At 48.2% G+C, this 27,232-nt stretch overlaps 2 protein-coding genes across 2 annotated transcripts; one reads left to right on the top strand and one right to left on the bottom strand.

Annotated features, from left to right (window-relative positions):
- Positions 1–520: 520 nt before the first annotated feature.
- On the top strand, positions 521–2,878 carry LOC123430183 (pentatricopeptide repeat-containing protein At2g13600-like). The gene has a single exon (XM_045114075.1). The coding sequence runs from the start codon at positions 573–575 to the stop codon at positions 2,751–2,753; it is 2,181 nt and encodes a 726-aa protein (XP_044970010.1). The 5' UTR covers positions 521–572; the 3' UTR covers positions 2,754–2,878.
- A 9,707-nt stretch (positions 2,879–12,585) lies between these two features.
- Positions 12,586–15,516, bottom strand: LOC123426476 (pentatricopeptide repeat-containing protein At5g50280, chloroplastic). Its single transcript, XM_045110315.1, has 2 exons — positions 14,580–15,516; positions 12,586–14,053 (listed from the first exon to the last, which is right to left on the bottom strand). Exons 1-2 carry the CDS (start codon positions 15,437–15,439, stop codon positions 12,736–12,738), a joined length of 2,178 nt encoding a protein of 725 aa, XP_044966250.1. The 5' UTR covers positions 15,440–15,516; the 3' UTR covers positions 12,586–12,735.
- Positions 15,517–27,232: the final 11,716 nt, after the last annotated feature.

Genomic DNA, 27,232 nt, shown 5'->3' with positions numbered 1-27,232 from the left:
CTCCTTCACGGAGCCGCGGTGGCGTCCCGATGAGGAGCCAGCCTCGCCGTCGTGCTTCTCCTTGCGGCCGTGGTTCCAGAGCCCCATGGCTGTGAGGCGGCCGACCGGTAAGTTCGGGGCTAGGGTTTGGGGTGTCGGGTTTCGAGGAGGCCGCGGGGTGTAGTGGGAAGTGTGGACGACGACCGGTCGACGGCTTCCCCATTTAAGAAGGACCGCGACCGTTTCCTCGACGGATGGTAGGCGGGCCCGGCCGCTCGTGCGCATTGATGTGGGTGGGTGGGAGGTAGGTGCTCGCCTGCCAGGCGGCCCCGACGCGGACGAGCGCGCGTCCGTTTGCTGTCCGCCGCGACCCAAATCTCGCGGAAGTTTGCGCTCGAAATGGATCGTTCCGGACACAAAACGGATAAAATGAGTTCGGACCGTCTTAAATTGGGCCGACCGGTTTGCTCTTTTTACCCTAAACGGACGGGGCCGAATAGGATGGGGTCGGTGGAGTTAGGCCTTACCCACACCCACACCAGCTCGCCACCACACAGCAGACAGCGCCTTTGCAGCCTCCGCGAGACTACTGCATGCTCTCCAGGTCCAGACCTTTCGCCTTGTGCAGACCAAGACCACCGGCTACCCGCGCGAGCAGGCTCTCACCGCGGCACTCGTCGACCCAGCCTGAAGAAGATGCATCCGTCACCGCGCAGAACATGCGGCTCACAGCTCTGCTCAGTACAGGCGACGCCGCGGCCGCGCGCAGGCTGTTCGACGGAATGCCGCGCCGGACTGTGGTCACCTGGAACGCCATGGTCGCTGGCCACGCGAGGCGCGGGAGCGTACTGGACGCGCTCGACGCGGCCACGCGCATGCACCGCTCTGGGGTGAGCCCCAGCGAGGCCACTTTCGCGTCGGTGCTTGGCGCCTGTGCCCGCGGGCGCCGCCTTGGAGTCGGGGCACAGGTGCACTGTCAGGTGGTCAAGTCCGGGTCTGAGGGCTTCCAGGTCGTCGGGCCCTCTCTTCTCGACTTGTACTCCTCGTGCTTCGACCTGCGCGCATCCCACACGCTCTTCGATTCCCTTCATCCGAGGAATGAGCTACTGTGGAGCCCCATGGTCGTCGCGCTTGTGAGGTTCAACCTGCCGAGTGACGCCCTGGATCTTCTGCAGAGGATGCCTGCGCCTCGTGACGTGTTTGCGTGGACCGCCGTTATATCGGGCCATGCACGAGGGGCGGGCGAGTGCTGTCGCAAAGCGGTTTGGTTATTTGCTCAGATGCTGGCCAATGATGGCGTGAGGCCGAATGAATTCACTTTCGACAGTGTTCTGAGGGCTTGCGTAAAGATGGGAGCCTTGGGTTTTGGGAGATCGGTTCATAGCTGTTTGATTCGAAGCGGGTTTCATACCGACAACTTAATCACCAGTGCTCTTGTGGATCTTTACTGCACTTCTGATGCTGTGGGTGATGCCTTGCTGGTTTACCGTGACCTGGAAAAACCGTCCTTGATCACATCCAATGCATTGATTGGGGGGCTTATATCAATGCATAGGACGGAGGAAGCAAAGGTAGTTTTCTTGAAGATGCCAGAGCATGATTCGGGTTCCTACAATCTGATGATTAAACTGTATGGTATTGAAGGGAGGCTAGATGATTGCCAGAGGATGTTTGAAAAGATGCCTCGGAGAAACATCGTCACCTTAAACTCCATGATGTCAGTTCTTCTACAGAATGGGAAGTTGGAGGATGGGCTCAAGCTATTTGAGCAAATTAAGGATGAAGGAAACACGATAACATGGAACTCTATGATTTCTGGTTACGTTCAGAATGATCATCCTTCAGAAGCTCTAAAACTATTTGTGGTCATGTGTCGATTGTCAATTGTATGCAGCCCGTCAACATTCCCTGCTCTATTGCACGCCTGTGCTACTGTTGGAACCATTGAGCAAGGCAAAATGGTTCATGCTCTCCTCTGCAAGACTCCGTTCGAGTCCAATAGTTATGTTGGGACAGCTCTTGTGGATATGTACTTGAAATGTGGGTGTGTCAGTGATGCACGCAGTGCATTTTGTTGCATCGCGTCACCAAATGTTGCTTCTTGGACATCACTCATCAATGGGCTCGCGCAGAACGGTCAATGGCTGGAAGCTATAGTACAATTTGGGAGGATGTTGAAGCATCATATCAATCCCAATGAGATCACTTTTTTGGGCCTCCTTATGGCCAGTGCTCGGGCTGGTTTAGTTAACAAGGGAATGAGGTTCTTCCACTCCATGGAAAGCTATGGGCTAGTACCAACTGTGGAGCATTATACCTGTGCCGTCGATCTTCTCGGTCGGACTGGACGTATCAGAGAAGCTGAGAAGTTCATCTCTGAAATGCCTGTACCAGCAGATAGGGTGGTATGGGGAGCCCTAGTCACTGCCTGCTGGTATTCAATGGACTTGGAGATGGGTGAGAAAGTTGCTGAGAAGTTGCTTTGCATGGGCACAGAGCATATATCTGCCTATGTTGCCATGTCTAATATATATGCTAAATTGGGGAAGTGGGAAGATGTTGTGAAGGTAAGAACAAGATTGAGAAGTCTCGATGTGAAGAAGGAACCAGGATGCAGTTGGATTGAACTAAAAGATATAGTTCATGTATTCCTCGTGGAAGACCGGAATCATCCAGAGAGAGATGTAATATACATGATGCTAGAGGATTTAGTTTATAATATATCGTTGCATTCTGAACCTGATGAAGATTTATATTGGTCATCTGGAGCCTGAATTACTCCCCTTCGCTTCATGAAATACTCTAGGTTATTTGTGTGCACCAAGTACCTTGAATGCGCATGTCCAACAACATTGCTACTGATTTTAAAACTCCTGAATGTTCGTACTTTATCTGCTAATGAAGAATTTGAAACACTTATTTTGTGTAGTACTACCTCTGTTTCTAGATGTAAATACGTTTTGGCAGTTCAATGCCAAATCTGTCTTATATTTAGAAACAGAGGGTGTATTAAACAATAGACCTATATGCTTGAACCTTTCTAATTTGATCAAACTTGTAGCACATCTTCTTTTGAAGCAATAACTGATATCTGGATCATTAATGGATGACGATACATTATGTTTCCGTTGCTACTCCGTCTATGTGTATGGTGCACACAGAAGATGAATGAGATTCACTGTGTCTATTACAGAGATAGGCATAGCCTTTATATACACAGGAGCGGCACCGCAGTGCACGCGATCTGGCCAACTGCCAGGAGCTATTCTCCTGGCGAGCTAGCATGGCGGAGTGGCGCACGACGCGGTAGTGGAGCTGGAGACGCGGGCGGCAGGGAGCTGCATGCCGCTGGATACGTGGGTGGCAAGGCACCCGACGGGGAAGTGGGCGCCGTCTTCCAACAGCCCCCCGCAGCCGCAACAGGGTCTTCGACGATGTTGAGGCTGGATCGGAACTCCGTGAAGACGGCGGTCGGCAGTCCTTTTGTGAAGACGTCAGCGAACTGGGAGGACGAAGGGACGTGGAGAACGCGGACGTCGTCGAAGGAGACCCGTTCCCGAACAAAGGGAAGGTCGATCTCCACATGCTTTGTGCGTTGGTGCTGAACCGGGTTGGAGGAGAGGTACGTGGCGCTGATGTTGTCGCAGTAGACGATCGTCGCGCTGCTGGGAGGGCGATGAAGCTCGTGCAGCAGCTGACGAAGCCAGCAGGTGTCAGCGACGGCATTGGCGACGGCGCGGTACTCAGCCTCCGCGCTCCAGCGGGAGACCGTGTGCTGGCGCTTGGATGACCAGGAAACGAGGTTGTCGCCGAGGTAGACGCAGAATCTTGATGTGGAGCGTCGCGTATCGGGGCAACCGGCCCAGTCTGCGTCGGAGTAGGCGACCAGGTTGGTGTCGCGGGAGCGTCGGAGACGAGGACCGAGATGTGCAGTGCCGCGAACGTAGCGCAGGACCCGCTTGAGGTAGGTGTAGTGGCTCTCGCGCGGGTCGTGCATGAAGAGGCAGAGCTGCTGGACAGCATAGGCGATGTCGGGGCGAGTGAGGGTGAGGTACTGCAGGGCACCGGCGAGACTGCGGTAGAGAGCGGGATCGGAGACGGGCGGCCCATCCTGCGCAGAGAGCTTGCGTTTGGTGTTGGCGGGAGTGGCGATCGGCCTGCAGTTGCTCATGGCAGCGCGCTCGAGGATCTCGAGTGCGTACTGATGCTGTGAGAGGAAGAGACCATCGGTGGTGCGGTGGACGTTGATGCCGAGGAAATGGTGGAGTGCGCCGAGGTCGGACATGGCGAACTCACGGTGCAAGGTGTCGATGGTGGAGCGGAGCAGGGCGGTGGAGCTTGCAGTGAGGAGGATGTCATCCACGTACAGGAGGAGATATGCAGTGGAGGATCCGCGGCGAAGAATGAAGAGCGAGGTGTCGCATTTAGACGCGACGAAGCCGAGGGAGAGCAGGTAGGCGGTGAAGCGCTGGAACCACGCTCGCGGCGCCTGTCGCAGGTCGTAGAGCGAGCGGTGGAGCTGGCAGACATGCGTGGGGAAGCGTGAGTCGACGAAGCCGGCGGGTTGCTGGCCGTAGACGACGGTGTCGAGATGACCGTGGAGAAATGCATTCTTCACGTCCAGCTGATGGATCGGCCAGTCCGAGGCGGCGGCAAGGCTCAGGACGACACGAATGGTCGCTGGCTTCACCACCGGGCTGAAGGTCTCCTCGAAGTCGATGCCGTGCTTCTGCGTGAAGCCGCGGAGGACCCAGCGCGCCTTATACCGGGCGAGGCTGCCGTAGGGATGTAGTTTGTGGCGGAAGATCCACTTGTCAGTCATCATGTTGACACCTGCAGGACGAGAAACGAGAGACCACGTGTTGTTTTGCAACAAAGCATCGAACTCATCTTGCATGGCGCGGCGCCAGTTGGGATCTTGGAGAGCCTGTTTGTAAGTGGATGGAATGGGGGAGATGGTGGTGGTGTCGGGTAGAGCGGCGAGAGCGTTGGGAGAGAAGAGGTTCTTGGGTTGCAGAAAGCCAGCCTTCGCGCGGGTTTGCATGGCGTGGGCGTTGCGGCGCGGCGTGATGGGCACGGCGCGGGGAGGTAGGGGCCTACCGGTGGGTGACGCAGGATGGGTTGCGTCGGAGCTGGCGGTGGAAGTGGCCGACAGGCTCGGGCGGGAGGAGCGTGTAGTGGTGGGCGTCGATGGGGTGGAGTGGGGCCGGCTGGTGGTTGGCTGGTTGGGTGCCAACGGCGATCCCGGGGATGCAGTGGCCAAGGAAGGCGCGGGGTGGGTGCGGCCAGCAGCAGGAGCAGGGGCGACCGGTTTTGTCGGTGGTTGGGAGGCGATCCCGAGGGCGAGTCGTGGGGTGGGTACGAGGTAGGTGGGATGCGCATGGGATTCTCTGTGGCACGTGAAGGTGGTGCGGCCGGTGTGTAAGGGAACTGGCTCTCGTCGAAAATCACATGGCGAGAGGTGATGACCGTGCGGCTGTCGAGATCAAGGCAGCGGTAGCCTTTGTGTTCTCGGGGGAGTCCAAGGAGGACACAGCGGCGGGATCATGGTGCAAGTTTGTGGGGACTGGTGGCGTAAAGGTTTGGATAGCACAAGCAACCGAAGGTGCGAAGGTGGTCGTAGGTGGGCGCAATGCTATGCAGCATGAAGTAGGGGGTGTTGTTGGCAATGGCACGGGAAGGCCTAAGGTTGAGGAGATGGGTAGCGGTGTTGAGGCTTTCGACCCAGAATTCGGGCGGCATATGAGCTTGGAGGAGCATGGTGCGCATGATGTCGTTAGTGCTGCGGATGGCGCGCTCAGCCTTGCCGTTCTGTGGCGAGGTGTGAGGGCAGGAGAGGCGCAGGGTAATACCGTGTTCCGAGAGGAAAGAGCGGAGGCGAGTGTTAAGGAATTCACCACCGTTGTCACTCTGGATACATTGGAGACAGAGGTGAAACTGGGTGAGTATATAGGCGTAAAAACGTATGAGAATGTCAGCAGCCTCAGACTTATGTCGCAGAGGAAAACTCCAGGAGTAGTGGCTAAAGTCATCGAGTATTATTAAGTAATAAGCATAGCCAGAACAACTAGGGACTGGTGAGGTCCATAAATCACAATGAATAAGTTGAAAAGGAGATGTAGTGAAGGAGCTAGAGGAGGGGAAGGGGAGTCGTGGCTGCCGTCCGAACTGGCATGCCTCACAGGTGGCTGAGGGGGGGTAGGTTTTATTACATGAGGGTAGAGAGGGAGTAAGCCTAGCAAGAGAGGCATGACTAGGGTGCCCGAGACGCCTGTGCCAAAGGTCGCCGACGTCGACGGTGAGAGCGGTAGGCGACTCGCCGAAGAACCCGTACAGGCCGGTCGAGCTATTTGATCTCATGAGTGGTGTCCTGCTCGCCAGATCCTTCACAAGAAAGCCAAAAGGGTCAAACTCGATAGAAACTGAATTGTCAGTGGTGAATTGACGGACAGATAATAGGTTTTTGATAACAGAGGGTGCGAAAAGAACATGTTTGAGAGAGAATGGGCTTGGTGAAAGAGACGCGGAGCCGGTGGCGAGAACAGGCATACGGGAGCCATCACCAACCAAGATGGAGGGATACCGTGAAGAAAAACAAGACGAGCTCAGGTTACCTGCGTCATTGGTGATATGGTTGGACGCGCCGGTGTCGAGGTACCAGTCGCCGGCGCGCGGGGCGTGGAGGGACATGTTGGTCATGGCGGCGTTGAGCATGTGGGCGTTGTCCCAAGACGGTGATGCAGGTGGGGCGCCGTAGGCCGGCGGAGGCGGGCCGCATGGTGGTGGTGGAGCGCCGTAGACCATGGGGTAGGCGTGGTGTGGAGCCCCTGGTCGGGGACCGAGCACGCCCGCAGCGTTCGGGGGAACCCACGGGGTGCGTCCGGCCGGCGGGAAGGGTGTGCCCCATGGGGCGAAGTACCCCATCCAGGGTTGCTGGGAGGGAGCCGCGAACGGGGGTGCAGAGCCGCGGCCACCGGAGCCACACCCGCGCCCGCCGCGTCCGCGGCCGCGGCCACGCCCGCCACGGTCGGACGGACGGTCAGGCTGACGTTGAAGGACGCCACCAGTGGAGGCAGAGCCGCCGCCTCCGCCGCTGGAACCGCCGGTTCCAGAGGAGCCGGAACCAGGAGAGCCGCCGTGGGTGGAGAGGAGGGCGGTGGCGCCGGCCGTGCGAGCGCGGGCGTCCTGGCTGAGCTCCTCCAACATGAGGCGGGAGCGGGCCTGAACGAATGTGGGGGAAGGAACCTGCATGGGAAGGAGCGACGCCATGACGCTGAACCGCGGGGAGAGGCCGCGGATGAGTTGGAGGGTGAGCGTCTTGTCGGAGATGTGCTCGTCGAGGTCGCCGAGGGAGTCGGCGAGTGCCTTGAGACGACGGCAGTAGTCGGCGATCTTCATATCGCCTTGAACCATGGCGTGGAACTCAGCGCCAACGTGGATGGCGCGGCCCGCGAGGTTGTCGCGGAAGAACGCGTCAAGGAGGAACCACGCGTGGTAGGCCGTGGAGTCCTGGGCGGAGAGGATGTCGTAGAGCTCGTCCGTGATCGACCTATAGATCATCAGGAGGATCTGCAGGTCATCGTGGCGCCACTGCGCGGTTTGGGTGAGGGGGTCGACGTTGACGAGGACATGGCTCTCCACCCCCGACTTGCGGAGGATGAAGGACATGATGCGACGCCATTTGGAATAATTGCCGCAGACGGCGTCCAACTTGAAGTCGAGGTGGGCGCCGATGTTGACAGTGTGGATGGAGGGAGGAGGAGGCGCGGCAGAGGAGGATGCGGCGTTGTCGGTGATGGCGTCGGGAGGGGTGACAGTGAGGTGCAGAGGGGCCGAGGCTGGGGGTGGTGGTGCGGAAGTGGTGGGTTGGTGACGCCGGGGATGGGAGGGCTGGCGTGCGACACGTCGGCGTGGAGTTGTTCGCCGGCGTCGGAGCCCTCATTGGAAGCGTGCGAGCCGACCATGAGGTACAGGAGAGGAAAGACTTGCTCTGGTGCCAAGAAGATGAATGAGATTCACTGTGTCTATTACAGAGATAGGCATAGCCTTTATATACACAGGAGCGGCACCGCAGTGCACGCGATCTGGCCAACTGCCAGGAGCTATTCTCCTGGCGAGCTAGCATGGCGGAGTGGCACACGACGCGGTAGTGGAGCTGGAGACGCGGGCGGCAGGGAGCTGCATGGCGCTGGATACGTGAGTGGCAAGGCACCGGCGGGGAAGTGGGCGCCGTCTTCCAACACACACATGCTTGTAGGACGTCTATTGAACTAACTAAATATGTGTTATATGTCACAAAAAGCTTATAATTGGATTCATATACTGATGAAACTTGTAAACATCTACTTTTTGTCACATATAATACTCCCTTCGTTTTATTTATTCCGCATATTAGCTTTGACTGAAGTCAGACTTTATAAAGTTTGATCAAATTTGTAAGTAGAAAAAAATATGAATATTTGTAATAAGAAATTTATATGATGTGAAAATATATGCAATGATGATCAAAAGAATAAACGAAAGAGAACAAAGAGAGAGAGAAACCGAGGGCATGGATTGCCTATCGTCACAATGATCCCCTGAATGGAGACTTCAGGCACTGTGCACTGCCTAGGCGCCAGAGCTCCAAGTGTCTTCGGATTGATGCCATTGCTACTATGTTGTACCCCCTCTGTACCATAATACTTGTTGTTGGGGAGAACTACTCTAGTTCTCCCCAACAACAAGTATTTAGGAACAGAGGGAGTATATCGGTGCGATGGCCCCTTTGAATGTGTGTTTTTTTCGCTCTTGCCATAGCTGACAGCTCCCATATTCCCATGATGAACAAAGACTTGACACATTTTATCTTGTTTTCTTGTGCGGTATAGATGATCGTCGTCGCAAATTCCATTGAGCTTTCATCATCCGGCCATGATGTTGGGTCCAGTGAGCCACATGCCTCCCTTCTTCATAGTCGAGTCCACACCGCCCTTGAGGCCGGCAGGTCCAAAAGAGATGTCTGGAGCTGCCACATGCATAGCGGGCCGAAGTAGTGATTTGTCCATCACGGGCGTTGGAGGCAATCCTGATGCAGCAACCATGTGAGGAGACCAGAAAATTTCCTTGTACTCTGCCTGAACTGAACCATTGAACTGCATGAAATATGCTGACCTGGAGTACTCGCCTGAAGCCTCAATGTTCCATCGGATTGTCTCTTGGATCTCCTTTTTTTTTAACCGTGCTAACCCCCTTTCCATTGCAAATGAACGGATATACATTGTCCCAGAAACTTACAGGACGGGAAAGATAGGATAGCGAGTTCAACGCACTGCTAGGAAACGCACTGCATTCGTCAGATATCAGAACGAACACTATGGGGCTCTATTACTGTATTACAAACCAGGATAAGAGTGATAGAAGAGCCAAGTGCTCAAGCAGGCAAAAGCCACAACTAGCAAAATGAAACATCTGACGATACAAGACTGTAGACGGCGAGCACCAACAAGATCTTCCGCAGAATGGCCAGCAGGTCACCTCTCGTTCGGCTTCCTTGATGCATCACAAATCCTCATCAGGTTCAGCGTACTGGAACGGATCATTTGGGCTCTGGTCCGCAGCGTCTTCGCATCGCCCTCCTGTTGAAGTCCTGTCCAATATAACATAAAAAAAACAAGCGGAAAACACAATCTCAAAAAGGGTCTTGATTAACTAGTTCGCGGAGGTAGCTTGCTTTCGAGTCAGCTAAATTGCCCAGGTAACAGCAGCAAGACCGACAGTGTAAAAAAATTCCCCATCAAGGAGAAAAGTGTAGCACCAAGAGTAATATTGCCCGTGAATGTTAGGACCTAGATCAGTTTCCAGTACAGCCCCAATGGATCTCCAGACCACCCAAGCAACAGGTCAAGTAAAGAACAAGTGCTGGGAAGTTTCAATTTCTCTAGAAAAGGAACAACAAGGATTACCAGGCCATCTCCTGTGTTTCATGACTTGCATAGTGAGCACGACATCTTGTAACATTTGCCACAAGAATATTTGGATTTTAAGAGGTAGCTTAGCCTCCCAAATCTATTTGAAATTGCATCCACCAAGGGATTTTTCTAACCACTTATACACTAACTTAATCGAGTATCTAGCAGTTTTATTCAACCCCAAATACACAGTGTCTTTCTCAGGCGTAAGCTGTAGACTAGCAATGCATCTACACATCTCCTGCAATTGATCCATCAGCGCCGGATTAAGTCTTCTCCAAAAAAAAGAAAGAAGAAGGGAACGACAGCATCAAATTTATCACAGTGCAATCTTGATCATTGCAAATATCAAAGAGTTGTGGGAGTCACTCATTGAACGGGTCCAACCCATTAGTGGAATCTTTCCACGGTCTAGCTAAGTCACCAGACCAACCTTAATTTTCTTACCAAACATATAAAGGTCTTTTACTTTCAGAAGAGCTTTCCAACAGGGGAGTCAGAAATTTAGGTTGCACAGTGGCTACTACTCCCTCCGTACCGAATTACTTGTCGCAGAAATGTATGTATCTAGATCTATTTTAGTTCTAGATTCATCCATTTTCATACAATTCTGCGACAGGTAATTCCGGACAGAGGGAGTATTTTATTAGCTAGATATCTATCTTTGACAATGTCTTGCCAAATCCGAATTTGGGTATCAAGCTTCCACCACCATTTGACCATTAAACTAATACTTTACTTTCTAAGGTCTTTAACCCTCCATCGTCCTTTCTCCTTGAATGTACATACCTTATTCCATTTGACTAGATAGTATCTCCCCTTTTTATTGCATCATTGGCAGAAGAATCTTCTTCTATGCTTATCCAATCCTTCCACAAAGGTTTCATTCATAAGACACATAGAGATGTGATACAGGTTTATCTGAGTAAGAACAACAATCAGTACAGTATGCCCCCCCCACCCCACCCCCCACCCACATTAAAACCAGCATTACCCACCCAGGCATCAAACATTTTTAGGTATTTGCCTTCTAGGAAATTCCAGTCAGAGTTTCTTAGAGAAATAAAACTCACAGGCATACTGAGGTACTTCCTCTGTTCCTAAATATAAGCCCTTTTAGAGATTTCAATACAAACTACATAAGGATGTATATAGACATATTTTAGAGTGTAGATTCACTCATTTTGCTCCGTATGTAGTTCATATTGAAATCTCTAAAAGGGCTTATCTTTAGGAACGGAGGGAGTACTTGATAAGAAAACGACCGATATCACAATTAAAAAGCCAAGCATACTTTTTAAGAATCTCATCATCTCCCCCAACAGTCAAGATTTCACTTTTTTGAAAATTAACTTTGAGGCCAGACATCATTTCAAACATATATAACAACATCTTGAGGCAACAACGAGATCAGAAGCTATCCTAACCACTTTCACCCTTGGAGGCAACAACGAGATCTGAGCACACTTCTCAGCCTTCATGTTACACACCAGAAGCAAGTGGCACTGCAGCTGAGGCTACTCCTAGCACTCCGTCAACCCAAATGGTGGCACAACCTGCCATGACGAGTGGGTATGACGTGAGCCCAGAGAGTTCAATGCAGCCGGCAAGTGCTGGACCACAAGGTTACCGCAACATTCAGGAATTTGCTGGATAACACGTCTCCCTGTGAGCTAGACCTCAATATGACATTTGTGTGTGTTGGAATAGAGGAGCCTGCAACTCTAGATGAAGCAAAGAAAGAAGCATTTTTGGCGAAGAGCCATGGATGAAGAGATGTCATCCATAACAGACATATTAACACCTGGTTCACGGTTGACCCTCCAGCAGACTAGAAGGTTGTTGGTCTCAAATGGGAATTCAAAATAAAGAAATACTCCCTACGTTCACAAATATAAGATGTTCTAGTAAATTTTTTGTGAATCAGATGTATATAGACACGTTTTAGTTGTTTGGTCGCTCGTTTCAGTCTGTATGTTGTTCAAGTTCATATTGAAATATGCAAAACATCTGACATTTGTGAACGAAGGGACTAGATCGGTTGGTGAAATCAGTAGCACAAAAGGAATACCTTAAGAATATTGCATCAATGTAAACTGCCTTATTGCTGGACTTTTCACCTGGAACGATACGGATTCAAATGAGGCCAATGTGCACTGTGTAATGGTAGAATGAAAACAATCACAGAGTTATGTGCAACAACACAGTAGTTAGTGCTCTTGTAGGAGCAATGTCATTCTCAAGTCTTTGTTTACAATAGTGGAAAACGAGAATATCAACCCCCGATGGGGACCTCTGTTAAGTTTTCTATAAAAGCTGGCCTTTGGCCTTTTCTCAAAAGAAAATAATAATATAAATTCTCCTGTCTGAATAGGAAATGGGTAATGTGTAAATTAAAATCAAAATTAAATTTCTCTATACGACGGAGCTGCAAAAGGAAAACTGGATGGAACTGAGGATTTTTTATTTGACTCAAAAAAGAAAAACACAATCTGTTCATAAGATCCAAATGGCATCTTTTCATTGTATCAGATTCTAGTTTGAACATCAGAAAGCCTAAAAGAGCAGTTTAAAAGTCCTCGCATGATGAAAATAATAAAGATTTGAAGATCATTTAACTGGATGTTGTTCAAGCTCAAGCAAATGAGATCTGTCATACGGTCAAAGTGAATGCATATGGAATTAATAACACACCTCATAGTTTTTCACCTAAAACCCTGAACAATTCAAGAGAATTAAAGCGTGGATACCATGATATACCATAAGGGATGAGTACTGTAAATGCAAACTTGCACTTAGTAAAGCATCACAAAAATCTTTTTCTCTGGTATCCATTAACTTGGGTCATAGACCTCTTTTTACTGTTCTTCCAAAATTCATCCTTCTTTTCTTTCCTATGTTTTAAGCTAGATTTTCCTTTTACAACTCCTGCAATGGCACTCTTATCCTTTATATTTTCCCTTGCAGATTTCACATCCAAGGTATTCAACAGCTTTCTGTATGACTTTGCATCAGGCACTTGTCCATTCCGAACCATCTGCTTGTGGTAATAGAATGCTCTCGAGAAGTCACGGACACGAGCATATGCATATATCAGTGTAGAATATGTAACTGAATCTGGTTTTAGTTCCAGAGTAGACATCTCTTTCAGGAGTTGGGGCAATTTGTAATGCTGTCCTCCCTTTGCATAAGCATTCATCAAAATGTTGTAGGTCATAGCCGTAGGAGGTAAACCTATTTTTCCAAACTCACATATTACATCTCTTGCCTGAACAAACAACCCATGTTTCGCCAAACCATCAAGTACCATGTGAAATGTGACTCTAGTGCATCCAACCTTTTCATCGGTCATTGATTTCCATGTCTCCATTAACTTCTCTGTGTTACCAGCCCTCCTAAATATGTCAAGCAAAGCTGTATATGTTTCTAAGGAAGGTTTAAGTCCTTCTCTTTTCATATCTAAATATGCAATGTGAGCTTTTTCATACTGTCCACTCACTGCATATGCACAAATCAGTGATGTGTACGAAGAAGATGTTGCCTTGATGCCACCTTTCTTCATCCTCAGGAAAGCATCTTCAGCCTTTTCGCTCATTTTTTTCTGCCGCCCATAGGCACTTATGAGGCAGTTGTATGACCTAGCATTTGGCTGAAATCCCAAATCGTGCATCTCCAGAAGTAACGACTCAACAACTTCTGGCTGCAATCTTCTACTGTAAGCATCCATAAGGATATTATAAGTCACCTTTGTTGGTTTTAAGCCTTTCTCTTTCATCTCAGCAAAGAGCCCCTCAGCTTCTTCAATCTGACTGCATTTGCAATATACATTCATTATTGTGTTATAAATGCTCGTGTTTGACGGAATTCCTCTCTTCTCCATTTCTGATTGGAAGATAAGAGCTTCTTTCTTCATCCCCTCGTCACAAAATATCTTAATTAGAGAAGCAGAGACACCCAAGCTCCACTTGACACCTTTTCTGTTCATCCGTTGGAAGAACTTCCATGAATCCTTGGCTGATGCCTTGCGCCTCTTCATTACCAGTAACATGATTGAAGATGTTACGTGATCAGGTTGGACATTGTTCTTCTCCATACTCTCAAATATTTTCCAGGCATCATCATATCTGGAGCGAGTAGAAAGATGTTCATCATAACAAATAATACATAGCTTAAAAAATGCACAGAAGAAATGTAGCATGTTAGAATCTCCATCCGTGTTCATGCTTAGTTAAGAGAGAGCAAAAACCATAAAGACTTGCCTCTGTGCAAACCTATAAATAAACAATTCTCATGCTAGCAGTCTATTATAAATATGTTGCTCCATAGTTTTCTCTATTTGCATCCCGAGATAAAGATGAAATTCATACCGAAGAATTTTCAGATAGTGGAGCAAATCGAAACTGACTTTGATCTTCTGTTGATCAATAACTAACAATATGTACTGCCTAATCCTTTTTCTTTTGTAGGAAAAGGTTAATGCCTTAATGGAAACACCATTTAGAAATAGGGAAGTAAATAGAAGTCACTTCGATCTTAAGTCGATCAATAAGTAACAACTACAACTCCTAAATAATTTTACAAAAGTGATAGCATCAATGAAATTAATATGATCACTCATCACTCTGTCACACCAATCAAAACAGGGCTCACCTTCCACAGTAGGCAACTCCAGACATTGCAGCATTGTACAGAACCGCCTCACGAAATCCCCTCTCGGGCGGCAAACTTCCCAGAATCTCCAAGATTTCATCGGCCATCCGTGCCCGTCCAAGCACCACGAGAGCCACCAGCCATGTCTGCAGCGACAACGAAATCGGCAGCTCCTCAACCGCCCGCATCCACCGGAACAAGTGGAGGCACCCCAAACCCAGGCCCTCCTCACCCATCCTCCTCATCAATTCCACGCACTCGTCCTCGCCGAGTGCACCGCGGCTGTAACCTGCCAAGAACCCAGCGAACCCAGGGCCGTCCGCCGCTACTGGGCTCCTCGCAAAGGCGAGAATTTCCTCCATAGCCGCAGTGGTGTTGGTGCTTGCCCCTTCTTGGCTTCGCAAGAAATAGCTCGGGTCCAGCCACGGGCAGGCCCCGCCGTCTTCATCTTCTTCTTCCTCCTCCTCCCCCTCCACTTGTGGATGCTGTTCCTGGGCCTGCGGTCGGAACGGGATGGCAGGTGGATCCCACTCACCCACCTCGTATTCTTGGAGCTGCTCTCCCTCCTCTGCGCCGTCGCCATTGGGCGGACCCCATCCGTGACCGCCCTTTTCTTCATCCAGGGTGTCGACGAGGTGGGCTCCCGAGGGGCTGCTAGCCGGGCTCCACATATCCTCTTCCCCGTCATGCTCGCCGTCGTCTGGCTGACGGGAGACTGGTTGGTTACGTCGCCGCGGGGAATGGAGGAAGCATTTGGAGGTGGAGGATTTCAGAGGGCGGCGACGGAGTCGAAGGATTGGATTGTTCGGGGAGGCGACGGAGAAGGAGCAAGAGAACAGCGGATGAGATACCACAGCCATATGTGAGTATGTGACGACGTATCTCACCGGGAGCCAAAATCCTTCCTCGGCAGACGAACAGGGAACAACGTTTCTCACTCTCCCATCACCAAATTCCTGCCCAAATATCTATTGGATCCACGGGTTAAAGTTAAGAGTGGTTAGATTAGACCCAACTAATCTCAAAACATCCAACAGAAGGATTAAAGTTGGTTAGATGCATTTAATCCATAAAAAAAACTAACCCATTCAAAATGTGCTTATTTGAATTAGATTATCCACAATGAAAGTAACATAGGTACTTCCTCCGTCACGGTTTAGAAGGCACAGTTAAACTTGCGTGCGTTTTCAAAATAGACAAAGTTTAAGGCGTGAAAGCAATTATTCTTATTAATTAGTACTAGTACTACTCATGCATGCGCCCTCCCAATTTGCTGCTCACGCATTAGTATTAGTATTTTCTCAGTTGATTAGGCGCATTAGCATCTACACCTGCTACATCTCACAACCAATCGGTGACTACCTTGGTCCCAGAGATTTTCCAAGCGTGTCTTCTAAACCGTGACGGAGGAAGTAGTAACATAGATGTCACCTAAGCAAGAGATATGATGTGGTAACTAATTAATGAGAAGAGAGAGAAATTAAGTAACTTAGCATGTTACTCATACTAGGAGTAACATAGCGGATTTCAAGGCAAGATGAGTCTATAGACTAATAAATGAAAGACTCAATGTTACTACCTTTATGTTACTATTCATTATGAAGGTAGTAACTTAGACTAATAACATATGTACTCCCTCCGTTTCTTTTTAGTCTGCATATAAGGTTTGGTCAAAGTCAAGCTTTGTAAAGTTTGACTAACTTTATATTAAAAAATATCAACATTCACAACATGAAATCAATATTATCAGATGCACCATGAGATGTATTTTCATACTATATAATTTTAATATAGTAGATATACACATTTATATAAACTTTTGGTCAAACTTTATGTTATTTGACTTTGACCAAATCTTATATGTGGAGTAAAAAGAAACGGATGAAGTATGTTACTGCTCTTCATTGTGAGTGGTCTTACGGTTAGATGAGACCTAGAAAAAAATTATTTTTCCCTATACCTCCACCACACCAAATCCTGGTTAAAGGAGTCAAATGATTGGAAAAATGTATTTATTGACAATCTAACCCTGACATCCAAACACCTCTTTGCTTAGAGTTAGTTCAGGGTTAGTCCACGGTTAGAATCTAACTCTAACCTCTACCCGAGTTAGAGTATCCAAACATGGGCATAGTTTCTTTCCAACTCTCAGAGCATCTCTAGCAGACCCCGTACAAAGCCGACACACAAAAGTCATTTGCAGTTTGCGAAAAAACGCTTTTGCGGGGCGACGTGGGGGAAGGCCGAGCAGACCCCCGCAAAACGGACCCGAATAAAAGGACACGCTGGCCCGCAAAATCTGTTATTTCCATTCCAATTTCAGTCATGAAAACACATTTAGTTGTTACTTTATTTTCTCCAAAGGCATTGGATACATCATAATTCACCAAATCTTTGCTAAAACAGCAAGACCAAAGAAAACAAGAACCACAATTAGGCATTTTAGAAGATATTCAACTTCCATAACTGCTCCCACTAGTTGGATCAACATCTTCTCCATGCATTCATTGTTGATCTGGAGATTCTTCATCTTGCATTCTTCATTCTTCGGCTTTGATTCTAAAGAATTAGATGCTGCTTCCCCTTTAATTTCTTTTCTAATTGCACATGCAGCTCCATCGTTAGCCTCAACTATACTAAGGAGTGCACGAACATCTATTAAGTTCCTTTCTATCAATATATCGATGTACTCTTCTTTCCAATACCAAAATGAGCATCCGCCTTCCTACACAGATGAACACCTCAATAAGCTACCGAAATTTAACCAAATAAATGACAAAGCTGAAGAGGAAGAAGAGCATACCCCGTCGTTATTGCTTTTGAAGAATACCCATCTAAGGTGCTGCCGTGTGCTAGATGTGAGCCGTAGCACAGTCTCTACGCAGTCGTCACATTGTATGAGCGGCACCGGCAAGCTGGTGAGCCGCTGCGCGACCACCGAGCCCGGGCGACAGCCTAAAGAGTCCTTGTTGGCGAACCGATGTCAGCGACTAGAGGATGAACCGGTACCTGCATGCGGTGCTGGCGCTTTGCCGGGGTTGTGCGGGGGTGCTCCCCAACAAATCCATGACTTTGGCGCATCCGCCGGTGGCTGTGACAAAACAACCGCCGATCTATAGCTTCCCAGCTAGCCGAGGCACGAGGGCATGGGGGAGGTCGATCTAGGGTGTGCGGCGCCCCAACGACATGATCCCGGCGGCTGTTATGGCCGGAATCGAAGGCGGCGCCCGACGACGGTGGGGGGGGATGCGCAGGCTGAAATGTCCCACCAACCAACTGCTCTAGATATATACAGGGCACCGATGGGGCGTGGGGGGGAGGGGGAGAACCTGCGTTTTCGTGGGTTGGGTTGGCCATTTTGCCGCGCCCTGCAAAAAAATTTACTGATCGGACACGTTTGCGGGGTCTGGTCTGGCAGCATTTCCCGCCATGGCCTGTATTTTGGCGGTTATTTTGCGGGTCGGGGCATTATACGGGGTCTGCTAGAGATGCTCTTAGATCTCATGTTTTCAAGGACGCGTTTGGTTGCCTGCATAAGGTTTAGTCAGACTCATACGTAGAACACAGATTGATTGGTTGCTAGCATACACTATTGGGTCTGCATCTCGGTCTCTCGAGCCACACTCGAATCGACAGTTTCTCGCTACCCAGACCCGTGCGAGGCACGTGGGCGGCGGGGGTTGCATTCGAGGAACCACACTCGAGAAAATGCATTGCTTTCCGAAGAGACGACACTTATTACCCTCACATTCCCTCACCGTTCTCTCTCCCCTCTCCCCTTTCTCCACTCACATACGACGGCGACGATGTGCAACAGATCGGAGAACAGCAAGTTAACCTCCGGCCACCTTCACCGGCATCGACAGTGCTGCACTTCGGCAATGGTTGTAAGCAATTTTTCCCCTCCACACCTACTACTTTGCATTCTATTCGAGTTTAGTTTCAATCCGCGTAAGGGGAATGGGGAATCGGGGTATCATAACATCGTCATGACTAGCGGTAAATAAAGAGGTTCTTGATCCGGATTGAGTACAATAGGAATGGGTATTAGGGTTCATATTACACGGTATGCACAGATCTTATCCTCGGGGACCCCGAAGGCGATTGGAGCGGCGGGTGGCCTTGGCCTTGGTGTTCCCCGTCTCTTCTTCCTCGTCGGAGTCCATCTCAATGATCAGTCTTCGATGTCCTAGCACCGCATTTTATTCCACCTCCATAGCCACGAGTTCTTGATCCTCCTCCCAAGCTGCAACACCACGGTGTTTGTGGTGAAGTACATTGACGCATGATGGTCACGAGGACACCGGTACTATCTGTACTTGGCCCACTTTGCCCTCTGTCCATCGTCGTTGGAGTCGGCCTGATTCATGGTCCAATGATTCATGTCCACTTTACCTCTAGAGCAGAGGGCTTGATCTTGTCAAATTTCCTTGTGCATACTCCTGTCTCCATTTTTTTTAGATACAACGCTCCTCCATACACACCCATATACGCATTGTTAGTGAAATAACCACAACAAGTGATGAATATGTGTGATTCATGTTAAAGGAATCGCTAGCGAAGGAGAGAAATCCCAAGTCTCTAGACCTAGGGGAGTACCACAACCAAGATTTCTAATTGACCAAAACCCATTTGCACTTGAAGTAACTATTCACAATTTCCCATAGAGTGGAAATGGAGGTTACGCTTTTATACTAAAGCTGAAGAAATACATGTATTCATATTTTAAAGGACCAAAAGTTTACCATTGACGAACGTCAAAATCAATTACTACCTCCATCCCAAATTATAAGACGGGTTTTAGTCTATTTTGGCCTATCAAAACATCTTATAATTTAGAAAGAGGAAGTAAATCTTATTTTTAGGGTAATCAACGCGCCTTATTCCACTTTAGAATGTTTAAATGGATACAAAGATGACCCAAAGGATAAGAAAAAACCACACATGGTTATATATGATCTTCCTCATTACATGGTCATTGCTCACATCCATTTTCACATGTGTGAAACTAAATCATACGAGAAAGAGTCTGTGGTATTATCATGCAATTGTCACCAAGTTGGACTTTGGACTTCAGGTCATTCATGACTCCGAGACAGTTAGACACAATGTATAGCATACTTAAGACTAAATCCTCTCCCATCACTAATGCCCGCCTGGAAGAATAAGCCTCTATAGTCACAGGATCCATCACAACTTCAAATACCACAACTGATGCTCCATGGAAGCAACCATATTCGGCATGGCATACCACTCTAATAGCATCCTTCTTTACTGATTAGGCCACTACATTGTGGGGGGGGGGGCGACTCGTAAGCTGTGATCACCGAATGCACGTGTGCAATGATCCCACAAATCAATGCCCGGTGAACACATAAGCTGAATAACAAGAGTCTTACATCCATACATACCGTCTAATATAGATAAAGACCATCAAGGTCAAGTCTTACATTGATAGGGCCATGAAGGCCAAATGCCAAGCACAAACTAGCAGCGGTAATCTTGAACGAAAGCGTGAACCCATGTCATCTGCCTTAATCCTACATGCATTCTGACTGGGAAGTGTCCAAGTTCGCATGTTCATCTCCAACGAACTCTTCATCATACTCTTGTTCTTCCACGTCTGGTCAATTAAATAACCGGTGGCAAACCAATGAGTACTTTGAATGTACTCGCAAGCAACCCATGTTGTGGAACAAGGCAATAACAATGCATGATATATCACTAATAGATAAGTTGCAGAAAGCTAAGTTTGAAGTGTTGTGACATGATCAATATCTTATGAAGGCATGCATCATGAGGTATCCAATATCCATATGAACAAGTCTCAGATATCAATATAAATAGGGGAGTAACATCTCATGTTCCGGCATCACGTCAAGTCATTCGATGTAGCTCAAATATCATCTTTCTCACACTACACACACACATGGTTTTGTAACAATGGTCATAGTTTAAGCAACACCACCCAACTGTCCTTGACCGTGGACACGGCTATTCGAATAGTTTTACACTCTACATAGGTTGCACACTTTACCCACAAGACTCGGAAAACTTCCGTCTCAATCCACGACTTGCGGTATTTTTCATACCCGAGGTAAGTACCCGAACAATGCCTTTCCCATGACGATACTAACCAAGAGTCCACTCATTGGTGCCATCCCTCATGATGTACATCACAAGTATCATCCACGAGGGCACGCAACGGTGTGCCCGGTGTCTGTAAAACAGACCATGGTCGTCCTTTCCAGCACAACCCCGTATCGAGAGTGACCACGTCACTCCCACCACTAGTAATGCGGGATCTCATCTAGTACCGACCACAATAATCAACAAAGCCCTGTCCCATAAGGGGTATCATGGTTGTACATGTAAGGTTGGGAACGGTCAACAAGTCTTAAATCTAATCCTTTTTTCGAAAACAACACACTCACTTGCCTCGGTACACCACTTCTTTCTACCTATCTCAACACCATCTCCCTCGGGCATTAGTGGCATCCGACGGGGTTTTCAAAAAAGTATTTGAAACACACCTGTTTCCAACACCATGCACAATCCCATCCCATTTGTGTAGCAACTACATAGCAACCTATCTACTTCCCACCCACACAACTCTAAGCACAAGTAGAGTCCTTCCATGCAATTATCAGCGACGAAATAACGGAGGCAACCCATAAAGGTGGTCACCATAGACATCATGATTCAATGCAACAAAGTAGGTGTTGTATGCCATGCAAAAAGGGTTTCAAGTCATGGTCAAGGGGCTACTTGCCTGGCTCAACAAAATCTTCGGGGTCTTCAAAGTTTTCTGCTCCAACACCTTCTTCAAAAATGCAATCTATCGGCGCAAAATTTAACGGGCAAAAATAAGAGCACGACAAAACAGGGAAAATAAAGTCCTCCTAAAAATGTCACACTATTTTTGAAAAATACTAGGGTGAATATAAGCTTTGCAAAAATTATAAGGTTTTAGTTTTGAAGTGTCAAAAATAATAAAAAACATTTTAACAGAGACTATTAATTTCAAAATAGGGTTTTAAATAAAAACAATGTATAATTTTTTTCCAAAAACTTTACAAGTGGCATCATTAAATAGATTAGGATTTTACAAGAATTTGGGAGGTGGAATTTTTGAATTTGGATAATTATTTGAACTAGGGGATTTTGTGGAAGATTTTGAAAAATAGAAAAGAGAAAGTCCACTGTGCCACTGGGCCAGATCCAGCGCAGCCGAGCTGGCCCAGAGAGGAACTGGCCCAGGGCGAAGGGGGCACACGCGGCGCGTGGCTGTTTTAAACCTGACACGGGGCAGGGCAGTTAGTGAGAGAGAGGGGCGAGAGACATGGGAGAGGATGAAAGGTGAAGCCCACCTTTCATCTCCTTCCTCGTGACAAGGAGGAGGAGGTGCTCACCGGTGGTGGAGGAGGCCACGGCGATGCCTGGGAGTTGCGGGGATGGACTGAGGGGAGAGTCGTTGGTCGGGGGAGGTGGAGTTGGACGGGAAGGAGTAGTTGCTCGCCGACAACGAGGAACGCGATGGAGGAAGCTTCGGGCGAGGTTGCGCTGCTTGCCCTGGCCTGCACTCGATGCCAAATGGAGAAGGGACGGGGTTAGTACCACGCCGTGTTCCAGATTAGAGGAGGACATGATCAGAGGGGGAGCCTGCTATGCATACGCCTATGACCTGAGATGGCGGCGCTTGGCTCAATCCCATCCTTAGGGGCTTCGAGGGGGTAGAAGGGGGCTCAGTTGCTCAATTGGGAGGCATGGGGGTGAGAAGAGGGGATAGAGAGCCTCGGGGAGGTCTTATATAGGCGGCCCATGGTCCATCGCATGCTTGTGCGTTGGAGATGATGCAACCCATGTTGGAGGGCACAGGGTGAGCGGGGGCGAGTCCGGGGTGTTCCTAGAGCTGGTCCATGATAGGAGGGAGCAAGAGGGGAGGCGGGGGAGCTCGTGTGTGTGGTGCTGCGGGTTGGCCAAACCGGTGGCTCTCGGCACGCACGGGAGGGGAGAGAAAGGAGGGGGCCCACAACCTGTTGTGTCACGGATGCCTAGGGCACCTCGGGGGACATGAGGGGGAGACCCTAGGTGGTCGGGGGTAGCCATTGGGCAGCGGCTATAGTGTGGGAGCGCGCTGTAGCACGCTCCAGAGCGCTATTTTGGCTTGCCATGGCATGTCCCTTGTACCATGGTCGTGGCCACTTCTGTCTAGGGGGTCTAGGGGGAGATAAATAATATGGAAAAATACATAGGATGCTATGGACGTTCACTAGAATAGGAGGAGAGTGGAGAGGAAGGTAAAACCTTGCTGTCGAGAGGTAGAAATGAGGGTTTTCACCCCCCCCCCAATCATTGAGTTGTGGCCATGCAACTCTTACTGGAGGTAGAAGTTAACAATGTGGGAGTTTGGTAAAAGTTTAGAGTGAAGGGGAATAGTAGAAGAGGTTAAAACATGGGTTTTACGAAACCACTAGAAGGTGTTTGATGTGTTTGGGCAAGATAAAATTTCCCACTTGCTGTGAGATTTAATAGGATCAATTTATGGGTAAAATCAAGGGTGATCAGAAGGTTTGAGCTCATTTGAGCAAGGTTGACAATGTAATCATGAAAACCCTTGAAATAGACAGAATCGGGTTTCTATAGACCTACCATGCAAAACCATTACTCCTAATGCACATCTTGGTGTGGAGGCATTATTTGGTGATTAGAGCGTGCCCAAAAAGTTTGGGACCAATTGGGAAAACTTGGCAATGCAGAGTTGCTCAAATTTGGTTCTGGACAGGGAGGGTTTTGGAATATTTTGGTGAATCAAATCAACTTAGATTGAGATGAAACTTGGCAAGATCATCCCACATGTCATGTGCGATTTGCTAAAATTTTCCTAGGCAAAAAGGGTTTTGTCCAATGTTTTGAACATGACCATGTGTTGAAACTCTTATATATGGAAAATATATGTCGAGTGAGATTTCCTAAATTTTCTCAAATACTTTTAAGCATTAAAATGATATTTTCCTTATAAAAGACGATTTCTAGACTCGAAAAAGGCTATTTAGATAAAATAGGAAAATAAATTTTAAAATACTAATTTTATGGTTTTGGAAAGTCTTTTTATAATAGGGTCCAAATAAAATATTTGCGGCAAAACACCTACCCTAATTTGAGGACTTGTAGTGCAAACCTCAACTAAGGTTTTTTTGGAAAACTTAAATTAAAGAAAAGCTTTTTGGTCAAAATAATGTTTTGTAAAAAAGCTTTAGGTCCTATACACATGGCATAGTCACTCGGCAAAGGTATGGGTCAAGTAGATGAGCTTTGAGAGAAGAAGAAATTTTGTGAATAAAAACCCAAATAAGCAAGCAAGCAAATAGCAGCCAATTCATGCATCAAAAGCACACCAAAAAGTTTTAATTGAGTCCAAATTTTAAAAGATTATAGCATAGCAAAGCGGTAAAAACATAGGGTGTGACATGCGCCATCTACATTCATTTCATCTCCTTCGGGGTGGCATGATCCAACAAGTTGCCGAATGAGCCAAAGGAACTCTGGTGTTTCTTGGCTGCTGCAATTGGATGTTGAGTTCGTCCAAGTATTGTTCGATTAGTAGGTTAGTATACAAGGGACTTTGAAATTCCTCCTCATGAATTTATTTGCAATGTGCCCACACTTTGCCTATAAGGTAACTAAGACAATGACAAATGACCATTGCTTAGGTATCACATGCTAAAAGTGTATCTAGAACCTAATTGTATTTTGATGTTGATTTTTGTATGGTTAGTGGGACTAATGTTAATTGTCAGTTTTATCTTGGTATATTTGTTCCTCGATGATAATATATGGAGATAATTGACTCCCTACTTAGAAAATGAAAAATGTGTCGGTTGTCTAAAGGCTTGAAGGTTTTTGTTTGGTTTTACTTGAGTCTTAGGAAAACCGCACTATTAAGAGGGGTCGAGTGTTTGAGGAAATTCAGGGATCTCATATAACTCATTTGTAGCATGCCTTATGCCTAACCTTTTATGATTAAAACCACTAGAAAATATAGCACCCTAATAACGTAATTTAAGGGGTGATGTTATTTTGTATAACATGTAATATTTTGCCTTGGTTAAAACCCTAGCTAAAGTGCTAAGATGTTGGACCATACCCCGCCCCCCCTAGAGTCTAGGTTCGAGGCCCCGAAAGTCTGGATTTTTTTCTCTGGGTACTCCGGATCCCCGAGGCATCTAACCCATAGCTCGTCGGTGTCTTCCACTTTTTCAGGACTAACTTTCAACCAAAATAAGATTCAAAGGAAAAAAACTAAACTACAAGGCTCATGCTAATATTGTAACTGAATCACCCATAATATTCGTAACTTAACTCAAACTGTGATATTATTACAATGAATGAAGCTCACCACCGTGCCCGCCGCTGCGACACAGGAAGAAGGCAACACATGATGGGACTATGAACACACATCAAGGCATGGGAGAGTTGACATCGGGGGAATGCAACCCCGACACCACCACCATGACATCCGAGTCTAGGCCACGCACGACAGCGCGGGAGACCCGACATTACGCATTGGGGTGGACTGCATGGCAATAGAAATAGGTGGACAAAGGCAACACTATGCGACCGTCGAGTCAAGGTACAATAGGAGATCGTCATCACGATGTCAAGATTGGGTGGAAGCGTCCGCGTCCGGATAGTGCGGCCATGCCAGTTGGCTATAGGGGCATTAGATAGGGTAGCGTGGGCAAGAATAAACGATGGGAGGGAGGAAAGGGATAAGATGGAGGCCAACGGGATGGAGAGGAGTGATATGTGCTCCATTAACACTCTATATGCCGAACATACAATAAACAACCTTTTTTTTCATAGTACATGACTGCGTGCCCAAAAGTCCCCTTGGGGCACTTGGCTAATAAAGGGTGTTTGCCTCACCATCTCTACATCCATTGGCAGCATATGCTCCTCCTGTGCTTGCATATTCCATGTTTTGGTCACGACGCACATTAACTCCGAATGGTTTTATGACCTTGCACATATTGGTCTCTGATGACCCACAACTATAGGGGGTCAATATTAGTCCTTTTGATAAGTAAGAGTGTCGAACCCAATGAGGAGCGGAAGGAAATGACAAGTGGTTTTCAGCAAGGTAATTTCTGCAAGCACTGAAATAGCGGTAACAAGTTGTTTGATAACAAGATAATTGTAACAAGTGACAAGTAGCAATAGTAACAATAGGTGCATCAAGGTTGCCAAATCCATTTGTGGCAAAGGACAGGCCAGAAAAGATTCTTATAATAGGCAAAGCGTTCTTGAGGGCATACGGAAATTTTGTTGGGGAACGAAGTAATTTCAAAAAAATCCTACACCGTGCAAGGATCTATCTATGGAGAAACCAGCAATGAGCAAAGGACTAGAGCATCTTCATACCTTTGAAGATTGCTAAGCGGAAGCGTTGCAAGAACGTGGCTGATGGAGTCGTACTCGCAGCGATTCAGATCGCGGTGGATTCCGATGTATGCACCGAACGTCGGTGCCTCCGCGTTCAACACACGTGCAGTCCGGTGACGTCTCCAATGCCTTGATCCAGCAAGGAGGGAGGAGAGGTTGAGGGAGAGATCCGGCAGCACGACGGTGTGGTGAGTCCGACAGGGCTTTGCGAAGCACTAGTGATGACGAGGATGAGGAGGTGTAGGGCTGCGCCGAGAGAGAGAGAGAGAGAGAGAATTCTTGTCTCAAATCTGCCCAAAACCCCCACTATATATAGGAGGAGAGGGAGGAGGGTGCCCACCTTTAGTGCTCCCACCCTAAAGGGTGCAGCAGCCCTAGATGGACTTGGGGCGGCGACCAAGGTGGTGGAGGCGCCCTAGGGTTGGGCTTTGAGGCCCAAAGTGGCCTCCCAGGCATAGGGTTTGCCCCCTCCACCCCTTTTTATGCCTTGGGCTGCTTGTGGTGGCGCACCATCCCACATATGGGCTGGTCCCATCCACTCTTAGCCCATGTAGCAACTTGGGGCTGGTGTCCCTTGCCAGTGGACCCCCGGAACCCTTCCGATGGTCCCAGTACATTACCGGTGTCGCCCGAAGCACTTTCGGTGACCCAATCCTCACTTCCTCTATATGAATCTTTACCTCCAGACCATTCCGTAAACCCTCGTGGCGTCCGGGATCTCATTCGGGACTCTGAACAACCTTCGGTAACCATGCACACTATTCCCCTATAACCCTAGCGTCATCGAATGAACCACGATGTCGGGGATTCGATCAATCCCGTATGCAGTTTCCTTCGTCTATCGGTATGATACTTGCCCGAGATTCGATCGTCGGTATCCATATACCTTGTTCAATCTTGTTACCGACAAGTCTCTTTACTCGTTCCGTAACACATCATCCAGTGGCTAACTCCTTAGTCACATTGAGCTCATTATGATGATGGATTACCGAGTGGGCCCAGAGATACCTCTCCGCCACACGGAGTGACAAATCCTAGTCTCGATTCGTACAACCCAACAGACACTTTCGGAGATACCTGTAGTGCACCTTTATAATCACCCACTTACGTTGTGACGTTTGATACACCCAAAGTATTCCTACGGTATCCGGGAGTTGCACAATCTCATGGTCTAAGGAAATGATACTTGACATTAGAAAAGCTTTAGC

The sequence above is a fragment of the Hordeum vulgare genome, chromosome 2H, assembly GCF_904849725.1.
Source record: "Hordeum vulgare subsp. vulgare chromosome 2H, MorexV3_pseudomolecules_assembly, whole genome shotgun sequence".
Taxonomy (NCBI): domain Eukaryota; kingdom Viridiplantae; phylum Streptophyta; class Magnoliopsida; order Poales; family Poaceae; genus Hordeum; species Hordeum vulgare.
This window is presented reverse-complemented; position numbering and strand designations above follow the sequence as displayed.